Source organism: Sparus aurata, chromosome 9, assembly GCF_900880675.1.
Source record: "Sparus aurata chromosome 9, fSpaAur1.1, whole genome shotgun sequence".
In the NCBI taxonomy this organism is placed as follows: Eukaryota; Metazoa; Chordata; class Actinopteri; order Spariformes; family Sparidae; genus Sparus; species Sparus aurata.
In genome coordinates, this window is record NC_044195.1 from 36,712,615 (window position 1) to 36,726,874 (window position 14,260).

A 14,260-nucleotide genomic window follows, 5' to 3' on the forward strand; every position below is an offset into this window, starting at 1 on the left:
TTGCGATGACTTGATATAGAATAAAAATTATGTATTTAGTTTTATTTTCATGTAACTGCACTACACAACCCTGCACAATCCATTTAAAGTCATAGGGAGAAAAAAACTTGCCATACATATTTACAGAATACTATCCAAGCATCAAAGAGATCAAATGTCATGCATGAATGTATAAAAGCAATGACACATTAATTCCATTTGAATGATGATAACAACCTCTTCAGGTGTTTAGAAATTTCTTTCATTTTCAATCCATATATAATTGGATTAAAGAGAGGACTAAACAAAATCATCTGTAGAGTCATTATAAAACGCACAGTTTTTGGAACATCGTATTCCAGACTTCTCTACAACTGCGAGAGGATACTATAAATATTTTGGTGTATGTCAAAAGTATTAAAAGTACAGGGATAAGTACGAGGTTCATCAAACAAACCAAGCCATACACATATAGCACTCTTGAGCTCATACAAATAAGTTTTTGAACCAAACTGTTGCAAATTATTCCTTTCAAAGTAAAGTTACAGATTTGTCTATTAGCAATCATTGCAACACCACCTGCAACCTGACAAGCAGGCAGAAGCCAAGCCAAACCGAGGCAAATATTCACAGTTGTTGTCCTCATTATGGTTGCATATTGCAGCGGTTTACATATAGACACATACCTGTCATAGGCCATGGCTGCCAACACTAAGAAATCTGAACCACTTGAAGAGTAAAATACAAACCACTGAAAGAAACATGCTCCATGTGATATGATCTGTTTCTCAGATAAAGAGTCAATCAGAAGCTTTGGGTAGATAGCAGTGCTGAAAAGAACAGAGTTGACTGACAGAGCTGCAATGAAAATGTACATGGGCTCATGGAGGTTTTGGTGAATCCAGATCAGATACACAATTATAGAGTTACTGCAGATTATTAGAATATATGATGTTAACATAATCACAAAATAAAGATATCTGTATTTGTTTAGTTCCACATAGCCATCAAGAGTTATATATGTTACATTTAATCCATCATCCATGGAGAATGTCACAAATTTAACCATTAATAAACAAGACAGAAAGATAACAAATGAATGAACCAAGAAAAGTCTTATGATTCTTACCAGAGATTGCATTAATATAGAGCAACATCGGATTGTGTCATTCATTCACAGATACCTGACCAGCAACTGCATTTAGTTAATCTCCAGAATCAACAGTAACCAGTTTGAGTCACTGCTGAGATTTTATGAGACTTCGTCTGCCTCAGTGGATCTCATTAACTCCCCCACCAAGAGGAGGAACTATCCTCAAACTGTGGAGGTCTGAACCCTTAGCATTAAGGGCTGTTGCAGCGTTGGTTTGATGGTCTTAATATTGATTTACATGTCTTTCTGTTCTGTCAATGCTTTGAGGTGTGATTGGGCTCATTGTCCTACTATGCTATTAAGTCAAGTCAAATCTTAGCCAGACTCAAGGTTTTTAAGGGGGCAGCACATAGAAGTTATAAAATACTTTTCAAAAACTAGATCGGGAACTTTTGGCCGAGCCACACCGATTTGCTTTTTCCTCATTGATTACACTGCACTGAGTTGAGCTGTGTCACGCTCACGGTGGACCTGCTACAGAGAAGAGCCAAGCCATGCTCGCTGCAGTTCCAAGTTGGCTGTGGTGACATCTCATGTCTGCACTGTTTCTCTTTCAAAACAATACTCAACTCATGTCTGTGCAGGAAACCGGAGAGAAAGACATTTTGAAAATTTGTGTTCAGCTCTCAGTACTTTTGAGGCTTCTAAATTAATCTCGTTAGTTTCTCTCATCCTGTTTGTAATTCAAATATCTGCTATATTTTACAACTAGAGTCGTGTTTAGTTACTGCTGGTGAAAACGAAACATTTCCGATAATGCTGCTTTATAATAAAAGCATTAAATAACTAAATAACAGGGGTCTTTTATTGTGACCAAATTACAGGAAATGAAACACTGTTAAATTTACTTAAACACTATGTTCATTAGAATATCTGAAACCATGGTATGAAACCAACACTATGTTAACTGCATACTGTCTATGTGGAAATATTAAGCTATACATCATTTGATTCCCGAATTGAAGCTTAATTGGCGAAGTTTCAGGAGCAGGACCACACCTCAACAGCGCCAACTTCTGCATTTCTATAAATAACCACCTGACCCTCTCCTCTGCTTCGCTCTCGTATTCTGCGCCCCTCCCCCCCACCCCATTCATCTCTCCCTGTTTCTTCTTTCTCTCCTCTCCTTCGTAGATCCATGAGGGGGTCCGTCGCTGCCCGGGAGCGGCGGCGGATTCTCTACAAGAATCCCCACAACGCACTCGAAGAACTCAAAAGAACCAAGATCTTCGACACTTCGTTTTCCTTTGTCACTAATAAATCCTTAAACGCATCTCGTTGACGGTGTGGTCCTTGCTAGTGAAACTGATTCTATATAACAAGTGCTCAGCCTGTTAGCTTGATGCTAATACATAATTGGAAATCTTATCAACGCACTAACAGAGGCTAGCATCGCTACAGCCATAAAATTATGTTTACAAATGATATGTTTCAATTCACATACTTGACATAAAACGTTGTGTGCTCATATTTATAGGCATATACAGTATTTAATATGCTTTGGAAACCAAAATTATAAATGCTGACTTCACATAATAAACTAAATCTGCTGCTGTAGCACTGTAACACTGAGGTGCTACAGCAAGCTAAAGACGTCAAAACACAAGCTCAAAATTCCCAATTTGTTTCAGTTACAGCCACCAATAATGGAGTGCCAGGAGAGGGCATCTGTAAAATAAAATACTTTTTCAAGTAAACCGATAGTTAGCTGTTCCTGCTCATCAATCTAGTGCATTAAAATAAATATAATATAAAACATCAGGATGTACATGTATGTTGCGGCTGTAGCTTGGTAGGTAGAGTAGGTCATCCAGTCATCGGAAAGTGGCTGGTTCAATTCCTTGGAACCCCCGAATGCATGAAGTACCCTCCAGCAAGACACTGAACCCCAAATTCTTCCTGATGAGCACGTTAGCTTCTTGCGTGGTACCCTCTGCCATCGGTGTATGAATATGTGTGTGAATGAGTTAATACGACAAGTGTTGTAAAGCCCCTTGAGTGTTCAATAGATTGGAAAGGAGCTATGGAAATGCAAGTCCATTAACCATGAACCATTTCAGATGGAGTAAAGTACCAAAATAAGTTTCTGTTTGTCACCAATATTGTAACTGGTAGCGGTTAAAATATGAATGTTCCTCAACCCTCAATCCAACGCAGACATGCCATCTGGAATCTGCCAGTAAGAAAGCCAAATAGTTTCTGACATCACAAGAAGCTTTGTAGAACAGATCATACTGGAAAACATGTCAGTGCATACTGTCGTTGCAGCTGAAGGGGGACATACGATATTGTAAGATGTTATGTAATTCAGGTAAATTTGACAAAGTTTCAGCTGTTTACTCAAGTTGTTGCTCTTGCTTTTTTCTTACATCATCATTGGTAATGAAATCAATATTGTAACATTCAAACCAATGAAATTAGAAGTGTTTTGAAAAGTGGTCTCCGACTTTTGCACCCGACTATTGATCGACTAGGAAATTAAAAGCTTTGGCTTCAGGCTCAGCACCCTCTACACAGGCACAGTGGAACAGAGCACCTGCAATACTGCTGATGCTGCACCAATCCATCTGTCATCCCCACACTCCATTTTTTCCTCACTGGTGAAAAAGACTCTGAGATACTTGAACTCCTTTACTTAGAACAACAACTCACTCCCACCCCAGATGAAACAGACTTGGAAGTGTTGACCCTCATCCCAATCAATTCACACTTGGCTAATAACTGACAAGGTCTGACACACTAGATTACAACACAAATGCACGACTCAGAGATCAGTTAGCGAAGCCAACGAGACCAGAAGGGATCAGGCAGAGGCAAAAGTCAGAATCAAAAACACTTGCATGGCTATCACTCAGAGAAATGCTGGAAAGTTTGCTACAAGAGTAAAAGACGAACTGACACAGAAGAGAGGCAGCATGCAGGCTAATTAAATGGGGATAATGAGACAGGTGGAACGCATCATTTGTGACTGTGATTGTCTGGACAATCACACTGCGGGAAAACAGACTGGGGCAGAAAGGGATCTGAAACGAGAGAAGCGTAAAATAAAACAGGAAACAGAACTTAAAGAAAAGAAAAACAAAAGCATGAGACATGACGGATAACTGCTGATAATCCTCTCTCCACACGCTCATGACAAATCAGATGTAATCATCAAAGTACAACATGAATAATACAAATGTGAAAAACAAGCAAGAATCAGACAAGAATATTGTTAATGTCAAAAAGTTTAGATTAGGCATTTCATGTTGCTGACATGTTGTGTATATATACAATGTTGATGTGTCATTCTGTCACCATTATAACCTACATTAGTGCACTGACAGGATATGAGTAACAGGGTTCAAATTTCAAACTGTTCGACAAAGCAGGAAAAAAAGGTAAATGGAACTTGTGATAACTTGATATGGAATGAAAAATTATGAGTTTGATTTTCAAATAATTGCTGCCCACAACCCTTTCCAGGATAACTGGGTATAAAAAACTCTATCTTTACATAAATGCCATAAAAGCAATGAATACATGAAAAGTTCGACAGGTTAAGTCTGTTTTACTGAACAGAACAACCTCTTTAGGTGTTTGGAAATTTCTTTCATTTTCATTCCATATATGATTGGATTAAAGAGAGGACTAAACAAAATCATTTGAAGGGTCACTATTAAACGCACAACTTTTGGAAAATTGTATTCCAGTCGAGCTATAATCATATCAAATGCAAACAGACAAGAAAAGTTTATCAAAACTATCAGGTGTGGTAAACAGGTTTGTGCAGCTTTTCTCCTGACTTCTCTGCAACTTCGAGAGGATACTATAAATATTTTGGTGTATGTGAAAAGTATAAAAAACACAGGGAAGAATCCTATAGTGAACATTCCAATCATACCATACACATATATCACTCTTGAGCTCACACAAATAAGTTTTTGAACCAAACTGTTGCAAATTATTCCTTCCAAAGAAAAGTTACAGATTTGTCTGTTAGCAATCATTGCAACACCACCTGCAACCTGACAAGCAGGCAGAAGCCAAGCCAAACCAAGGCAAATATTCACAGTTGTTGTCCTCATTATGGTTGCATATTGCAGCGGTTTACATATAGACACATACCTGTCATAGGCCATGGCTGCCAACACTAAGAAATCTGAACCACCTGAAGAGTAAAATACAAACCACTGAAAGAAACATGCTCCATGTGATATGATCTGTTTCTCAGATAAAGAGTCAATCAGAAGCTTTGGGTAGATAGCAGTGCTGAAAAGAACAGAGTTGACTGACAGAGCTGCAATGAAAATGTACATGGGCTCATGGAGGTTTTGGTGCCTCCAGATCAGATACACAATTATAGAGTTACTGCAGATTATTAAAATATATGCTGTTAACATAATCACAAAATAAAGATATCTGTATTTGTTTAGTTCCACATAGCCATCAAGAGTTATATATGTTACATTTAATCCATCATCCATGGAGAATGTCACAAATTTAACCATTAATAAACAAGACAGAAAGATAACAAATGAATGAACCAAGAAAAGTCTTATGATTCTTACCAGAGATTGCATTAATATAGAGCAACATTGGATTGTGTCATTCATTCACAGATACCTGACCAGCAACTGCATTTAGTTAATCTCCAGAATCAACAGTAACCAGTTTGAGTCACTGCTGAGATTTTATGAGACTTCGTCTGCCTCAGTGGATCTCATTAAATGACTAAATAACAAGCACTGTTAAATTGAAACTCTCGCCAAAAAGCAACCTAGGCTTTTTTTGTGAATGTATATGAGTCAAACCTTCGTGTAAAAGCATAATTACGATGAAAGAGGCACTTTCACGATAGCATCAAAATCTCTATTTTTAAAACACTAAGAAGGCTCGACACAACATGAAACTTTGCTCGTAGTATCACCAGGGTCTCTACACATGAACACGAGCATTGAGAACATTGTTTGTGTTCACAGAGTTTACTAAAAATAAAGTTTTTGAACAACTCACCTTAGCAGTAGCTTGTTCCGTTCTTAGTCATCATGGCAGCCGAGAAGTGTCGTTCTCGGAATGCAACGTAACATGGAGGAGAGTTAAGGTGGAACTACTGTCTTCCGGCAACAACTATCCACGCGATATCTCATGTGACTTTTCTGGCTTTTGATTTTAGTATTGTTTCTTATATGAGGCTCCTTTTTCAACTTCAAGGTCAATATTGTTTTTCGCTAACGACAAAACAACTAATTATCTGTGCATTTATATGGAACTAAGCTTTAGGAGTGATTTTGATGCTAGCATAAAAGTGCCCCATGCACTCCCATTGAAAAAGAGTTTGAGACGAAAACGAAAATACGGGCAATCTTAAAAGTACCTCTTTCATCGTAATTATGCTTTTACACGAGGGTTTGACCCATATACATTAAAAAAAAAAAGCCTAGGTTGCATTTTGGCGAGAGTTTCACTTTAACAGGAGGAGCATTCCTGTTCTGAGTGTTATGTTTTTGTTTTTATGCTAACACTAACCCCTAAGATGGTGCTATGTGAGTGGCAGCCTGTTTCAGCAGCTGTCGCTCGCTTTTGAATATTTTCCTCTTTCTTTTTGTACTTAATAATGGAGTTATTATAACTAAGTTTCAGGAACTCACCAGTCCTCTCGCTGACCTGCCACCCAGGTCCAGCCAATCAAATCACCTGCATCTCATCAACCTAACCACCTGCACCTCATCAATCTAACCACCTGAGCCTAATCAACTCAACCACCTCCACCGCCCTGATCCCATCACCTGCGAAGCCTGCGCTCCGCTATCCATCTCCTCCAGCAGCAAATCGTCCACTATTCTGTGTCTATTCCAGTCGGCCACCGCCAACGCCACCCCATTCACACAGGGGCCGCAGCCATCCACGTTGCCGTACAGGTGATAGCCGGTCTCCCAGGTACCGCACTTCCAACCAACCAGCTTCCCGGCGACCAACCTGCGGCCACAGAGCCACCAGCCCGAGACTCCCCTTCCCTTCCCCCCTTCTCCCAACACCCACCTGTTTTTTTCTGTTCCTACAGAGCCCTCTACCACCAGCCCAGCCACTCCACCTATCATCACCCCACCAACCTCCGGCAACTTCACCTTGGCGTCCAGTACTCCTCCAACCCGTCCCGCTCCAGCCTCATGTCCCTCACCCATTTCAACCTCCCTCAGGCAGCAGATCATATAAGATACCTACACTGACCTCGCACAATTGTTCCAGTCATCCAAATGCCCCTCCGCCACCCCCAGGGAGCTCCCCACACCCTCCAATACAGCCCAGCTAAAGCACCCCCCACTGCCATGTTCCCGTGATCTCACTCCAGTTGAGTTCACCTTCGCTTTCTCCCTCTACCGAGACACACTTTGTTCAGTCATCCCTGACGGTTCGGTGGCACAGGTTTCTACACCTACCACATCCTGTTCGTCTCCCAAGCCGCAGTCCGCCTCCATCAGTTCAACCAGGGCACATACTGGGGAGCCTTGAACTCCGAGCTCTACTGCAGAGTATTTGCGGCGAGCCCCGACCACACACCCCCTCTGTTAAGCCGACCACCACATGCCGCCCTGCCTCCTGCCATCACCCTCAAGCCTGCTCTCGCCCCACCCGCCAACTCGTTACCATCAACCCACGGCACCTTCCCACGCAGCATCAACCAAAAAGGGAGACCAGTACTCTTTCAGGGCAGCAGGACGGTATGCAACAATTTTAACAACCCTGGTTGCAATCTCTCCAGCTGCTGATTCCTCTACACTTGTTCGTTCTGCGGCGGCGCCCACGCCAGATCAACCTGCCCCCATAACCCCACCAAACACACACCATGACTAAGCCACCACCTAAAGACACCCATCAACATCACCAAGCTTCCCCACAATGAGCAAGCTGCTGCAGGAGAGTGGTGAGTTGTGTTGTCTTTTCAATAGAAATCTGGCAAAGCTAGCAGATGTTTGATGCCTGTGCTGGGACCCTATTTGTACTGTTGCTGAAGTTTGGTGCTGTTCTGAGCATTATTTGTGGCTATGAGTGGCTTTTTGATGGCGGTTTCTTGGTGGAGGCATAAACTGCAGTGTATTGTTATCGTGCGGTCTTTTCTGAGGTTGATAAAAGTACATAAGCTAGCGGTCGGAAAACTTGATCTCTCGAGGGGGGGTCTTACTCGGTGTCACTGTGTGTTAGACCATGGATTAAATTTAAGACAGAATATCCCTTTAAGGTTAGGTTGATTTTGAGCCTGTATAACTGATAATATGTCCTCTTAGGAAACCTTTAAATGCTTCACATTTTATACAAGTAGAAGTTTGTGTAGTAATAAATGGCTGTTTTGATGTTTTCCAATCAGGATTTCGACCACATCACAGCACTGAGACGGCTCTTGTTAAGGTCCTCAACGACATTCATTCAAACACAGACAGTGGAAAAATCTCAGTCTTAGTATTACTGGATCTCAGTGCTGCGTTTGACACAGTCTACCATAATATACTACTGGACCAACTGGAAAACTGGGTTGGACTCTCTGGTACAACACTAAAGTGGTTTAAATCTTATCTAAATGAGTGAGATTACTTTGTGTCTATTGGTGATTACACATCTGAACGGATGAAAATGACAAGCGGAGTACCCCAGGGCTCCATTCTGGGGCCTCTACTATTCAACATTTACATGCTCCCTCTAGCTCAGATAATGGAAAACAATTACATTTGCTACCATAGTTATGCAGATGACACACAAATGTATATAACCATATCACCAGGGGACTATAATCCCATACATACCCTGAGTAGATGCATTGAACAAATCAATGATCGGATGTGTCAGAGTTTTCTTCAGTTAAACAAAGACAAGACTGAAATAATTGTTTTTGGATCCGAGGAAGAACGACTTAAAGTCTCTGCTCAGCTTCAGTCTGTAATGTTGAAAACTACAGACCAAGTCAGAAACCTCGGTGTAATTATGGACTCAGACATGAATTTCAGCAGCCATATTAAGACAGTTACAAAGTCAGCCTACTATCACCTTAAGAATATATCCAGGATGGGCGCGCAGGTGGTCGAGTGGTTAGAGCGCATGCCACATACGCAGCCGACCCCGGTTCGGTTCCGGCCGGGGGTCCTTTGCTGCATGTCACATCCCCCTCTCTCTCCCATATTTCCTATCTGTTTACTGCTTAATAAGGGTGTCTATGCCAGGAAAAATCTTTAAAAAATCTTTAAAAAAAAAGAAAAGAATATATCCAGGATAAGAGGGCTTATGTCTCGGCAGGATTTGGAGAAACTTGTTCACGCATTTATCTTCAGCAGACTCGACTACTGTAATGGTGTCCTTACAGGACTCCATAAAAACGCCATCAGACAGCTGCAGCTGATTCAGAACGCTGCTGCTCGAGTCCTAACAAGAACCAAAAAAGTAGATCACATCACTCCAGTTCTCAGATCTTTATACTGGCTTCCTGTCTATCAAAGAATATATTTCAAAATCCTGTTGTTGGTTTATAAAGCATTGAATGGTTTCGGGCCAAAATACATTTCTGATCTGCTGCCGCGTTATGAACCATCCAGACCTCTGAGATCGTCAGGTACCGGTCTGCTTTCAGTCCCCAGAGTCAGAAGTAAACATGGAGAAGCAGCTTTCAGTTACTATGCGCCACATATTTGAAACAAACTCCCTGAAAATTGCAGGTCTGCTCCAACACTTACCTCTTTTAAATCAAGACTTAAAACATTTCTTTTTGCCACTGCTTTTAACTGAAGCAATTCAAGTCTTTGAACTGCATTATGACTCCGACTCTACAGTCTTGTTTCTTTTAAAGCTTTTCTATTTTAGCCTACTTGTTTTGGTGTTTGTTTCTTGATGTTTTTACTGGTTTCAAAAATGCTATTTTTAATGTTTTTTAATGCAATTTTTAATGTCTTTTAAATTAAATTTTGATGTCTTTTAATGTAATTTGTGTGTGCCTGTAAAGCACTTTGAGTTGCCTTGTGTCTGAATTGTGCTATACAAATAAACTTGCCTTGCCTTGCCTAGTGTTATGTTTAAACCTCTTCTGTTTTCCTATGTATTTCACAAATTCTTCATCTTTCAACCATTTGTGCTGAAAGTGCCATCTAGCTGGGTCTTTTGTCAAATTTTTATCCACATATACTATCCAACATGGAGCGTGATCTGAGATCACGATATTATCATAGAAGCTGTCATGAATTTTGGACTGCAGTTGTGAAGAAATTTTAAAATAATCAATATGAGACTATCTCTTTAATGTGTTTGGACAACAAGAGTAGGTTTTGGCATGTGGTCTCAATTCTCTCCAAATATCTAACAAGGCTGTATTCGTTAATAAAGCGATGAATAACTGCTCTACACCTATTGTGAGATTGATCTACTGCTGTGGATCTGTCCATACTTGGATCCAAAGTACAGTTAAAACCCCCTGCTATTACATAATGTCCTGCAAATGTTGAGAGAGTAAGGAACAGATTCACATAATAACTAGGATCATCTGTATTAGGGCCATACAAATTTACCAAGTTTAAGTTTTCTGATAATAGAGAGCCCTGGATGATTAAATACCTTCCAAATGTGTCTTGAATTACATTTTTCACTTGAAATGGGACAGTTTTATGAATGAGGGTCATAACTCCTCTGGCGTGGGATGAGAATGATGCTCTATATACACCACCCTCCAATCTCCTCCGTATCCCAAGACTATCCTTTTCAAAGAGATGTGTTTCTTGTAGAAGCACTATTTTGGAGTCCATTTCCTTTATTTTATTCATGACTTTGTAATGTCGACAGCAGATCCAGGAGAGCTGTGGTCTATGACAGTGTTGTGTTCATGTGGCGCCCCCTGTTGGATAATATAGATAATCCAGGACGTGAAGGAGATATAGGATACGTGAACAGGAAGCGGTGGTTGTATACAAATGCTGGCAGTAAAGAGAACAGTCGATACATCCAAAAAGCGAAGTGTTCTTCTTTATTTATTATGAGACCCAGAGACATTACACTGGCGACAAGGATGGGATGTAACCCGCACGACAAGGATGTCAGTCGGACTCAATAACAAAAAAAGAGGGAAGAACAACACACCGAGTGAGCTGCTAAGCTAAGAACACAGAGCTAACTCAGAACAACACCGTCACGACGCTCACGAGCAGTGTCGCTGTCCCCCTGTTCGATACTGAGAGTGATCCCAGCTCCATCGGGCCTCGCTGGACAAAATGGATGCAGAGGTTTGAAAATTACACCACTGCAATGAACATAACTGGGCTAGGCTAAAAGCATTGATGCTGCACTTAGCAGGAGAACGAGTGCACGACATTTATGACACCATGGCGGCAGCAACCGACAAGTATGCAGACACGAAACAGAAGCTCATGGACTATTTTTCACCTAAAAAGAACGTGCAATATCAAGTCTACATATTCAGAAAAGCAGTACAGCAACCAGGGGAAGATCTGGATAGTTACCACACCAGACTACGCATGCTTGCGAAGAACTGTGAGTTTACTGATACAGACTCTGAAATTAAAGCACAACTGATACAAAGCTGCACGTCATCCAGACTGCGCAGGAAAGCATTGAGAGAGCCCATGACATTAAACAGACTTTTAGACCATGGGAGAACTCTAGAACTTTCTGAGATACAAGCTACAGGGATGGAGCAAGATGCAGCTGCTACTGTGAATGTAGTACATCAGAAAGCTCAGAACAAGCACCCGGCTGGAAACAAAAACACAATAAGAAGCAAGCCAAACAACCAGTGCAGGAACTGTGGAGGCAGATACCCACATGAAGCAGACTGCCCAGCAAAAGGCAAAACGTGTAGAGCATGTGGTAAACAAAACCATTTTGCAAAGCAATGCCGCTCGACGCGCAGAAACAAGGACACAAAACAGTACAAGGACAACAGCAAGCAACAGTACACACATCAGAGAGTACACCATGTAACCAGCACTGCACCCAATGACGGCAACAAAGCAGCGTCATCTAGCAGTGATGATGAATATGTGTTTGTAGTAAACACAAAGACCACAAGGCTGCCACAGACTAACATCAAACTGAACAACCTGAGTGTGTCAGTCTTGGTAGACGCCAGACCTACAGCAAACATCATCAGCAAGACAAGTTATGAGAAACTAGAGCCACGCCCACAGCTCAAACAGACTGCAACAGAAATCTTTCCCTATTGCTCCAAAGTCCCTCTCCCTGTTGTTGGTGCATTTGAAGGACAAGTCACAAAAGGAAACAAACAGTCTCAAAGCATGTTCTATGTAATTCAAGGGGACAGTTTCTCCATACTGAGCTATGACACATCTACAGAGCTAGGATTGATCAAGATAGTCACCTCCCTATCACCCATGCCAACCACCATGACAGTTGCAGAGGAGCTTGTCAGCAGCTACCCAGAGCTGTTCGAGGGAATTGGCAAGCTGAAGGACTTTCAGGTAAAACTCCACATTAACCCCGATGTACAACCAACATGCCAACCACACAGACGCGTGCCATTCCACGTAAGACAGAAGGTGGAAGATGAACTGCAGAAACTAGAAGCGGATGACATAATTGAAACAGTGTCAGGTCCCACACCATGGGTATCCCCCATTGTAACGCCACCTAAACCAAAAGACCCGGACAAAGTGAGAATCTGTGTGGACATGCGCCAAGCCAACACTGCAATTGAAGGTGAACATCACATCACACACCTACTGTGGATGATGTCATTCATGAACTGAATGGAGCCACTGTGTTCTCTATGCTGGACTTGACATCAGGGTATCACCAGCTAGAGCGCCACCCTGACAGCAGGTATATAACCACATTCACCACTCACCTTGGTTTGAGTCGCTATAAACGTTTAAACTTTGGCATCTCATCAGCTGCGGAGGTGTTTCAAAACACAATCTGCCAGACTCTCCAAGGCCTCAGAGGGGTAAAAAACCTGAGTGACGACATTATCGTCTATGGCACCTCCCAGTCCGAGCATGATGACAACCTCAGAGCAGTGTTCCAGAGGATCAAAGAGAGCGGCCTCACACTAAATAGAAAGAAATGTGAATTCAACAAGTCCAGGCTTGAATTCTTTGGGTTTATCTTTTATGCTGACGGCATCTCAGCGGATCCCAAAAAGGTGCTGGCGAAATCAGCTGGCGAGTCTGCTTGGAATGGCCAACTACTGCTCTCGATTCATAAAAGACTTTGCCTCCATCTCTGCTCCACTGCGCACACTCACGAGGAAAGACGCACAGTTGGAGTGGGGTCCAGACCAAGCAGCAGCACTTAGAGCCATCAAGGACGGCCTCACCAGTGACACCACCATGTCATATTTTGATCCAAATAAAGAAACAGAGCTGATTGTGGACGCCAGCCCCGTAGGGCTAGGAGCGATCCTTTATCAAAAGGTAAAGGGAGAGAGACGCACCATAGCATATGCAAGCCGTGCTCTCAGTGACGTGGAAAAACGCTATTCACAAACAGAGAGGGAAGCGCTAGCTGTTGTGTGGGGCTGTGAACATTACCACCTATAAATCTATGGACATCCATTCACACTAGTGACTGACCACAAAGCCCTTGAAACCATCTGGAACAATCCCAGATCCAAACCACCCGCCAGAATCGAACGATGGGGACTGAGGCTTCAGCCATACAACTTCAGAGTGGAGTACAGAAAAGGAGCTCATAATCCAGCCGACTACATCTCCCGTCATCCTGTGCTCACACAAACTAACGACAGCACACGGGCAACAAAAGTAGCAGAGGAGTACATCAACTTCGCATCACATCATGCTACACCCAAAGCGATGACCCTCACAGAGATTAAAGAAGAGACTCTGAAAGACCCAGTCTTACAAAAGGTCAGTGCACACATAAGAAACAACACATGGCACAAGATCACAAACGACACACAACACATTACCATTCTGAAGCAGTTCAAACAAATCAGCAGTGAACTAACAGTGTCCCCCACTGATGACATCATTCTGAGAAACACAAGAATTGTCATCCCCTCGACCCTACAAAACAGAGTTCTGCAGCTTGCACACGTGGGACATCAAGGTATTGTCAAGACAAAAACACTCCTCAGGGCAAAAGTTTGGTTTCCAAACATAGACCAGCAAGCAGAAGCCA

At 42.0% G+C, this 14,260-nt stretch overlaps 2 protein-coding genes across 2 annotated transcripts; both read right to left on the reverse strand.

Moving 5' to 3' along the window:
- Positions 1–304: 304 nt before the first annotated feature.
- Positions 305–1,024, reverse strand: LOC115587623 (olfactory receptor 11A1-like). The gene has a single exon (XM_030427545.1). The coding sequence runs from the start codon at positions 1,022–1,024 to the stop codon at positions 305–307; it is 720 nt and encodes a 239-aa protein (XP_030283405.1).
- Positions 1,025–4,671: 3,647 nt separating this feature from the next.
- On the reverse strand, positions 4,672–5,598 carry LOC115588473 (olfactory receptor 11A1-like). The gene has a single exon (XM_030429101.1). The coding sequence runs from the start codon at positions 5,596–5,598 to the stop codon at positions 4,672–4,674; it is 927 nt and encodes a 308-aa protein (XP_030284961.1).
- Positions 5,599–14,260: the final 8,662 nt, after the last annotated feature.

What these genes read in the sequence shown, in the direction of transcription:
- LOC115588473 (XM_030429101.1), bottom strand. Translation starts at nt 5,598, where the DNA reads ATGGATGATGGATTAAATGTAACATATATAACTCTTGATGGCTATGTG.
- LOC115587623 (XM_030427545.1), bottom strand. Translation starts at nt 1,024, where the DNA reads ATGGATGATGGATTAAATGTAACATATATAACTCTTGATGGCTATGTG.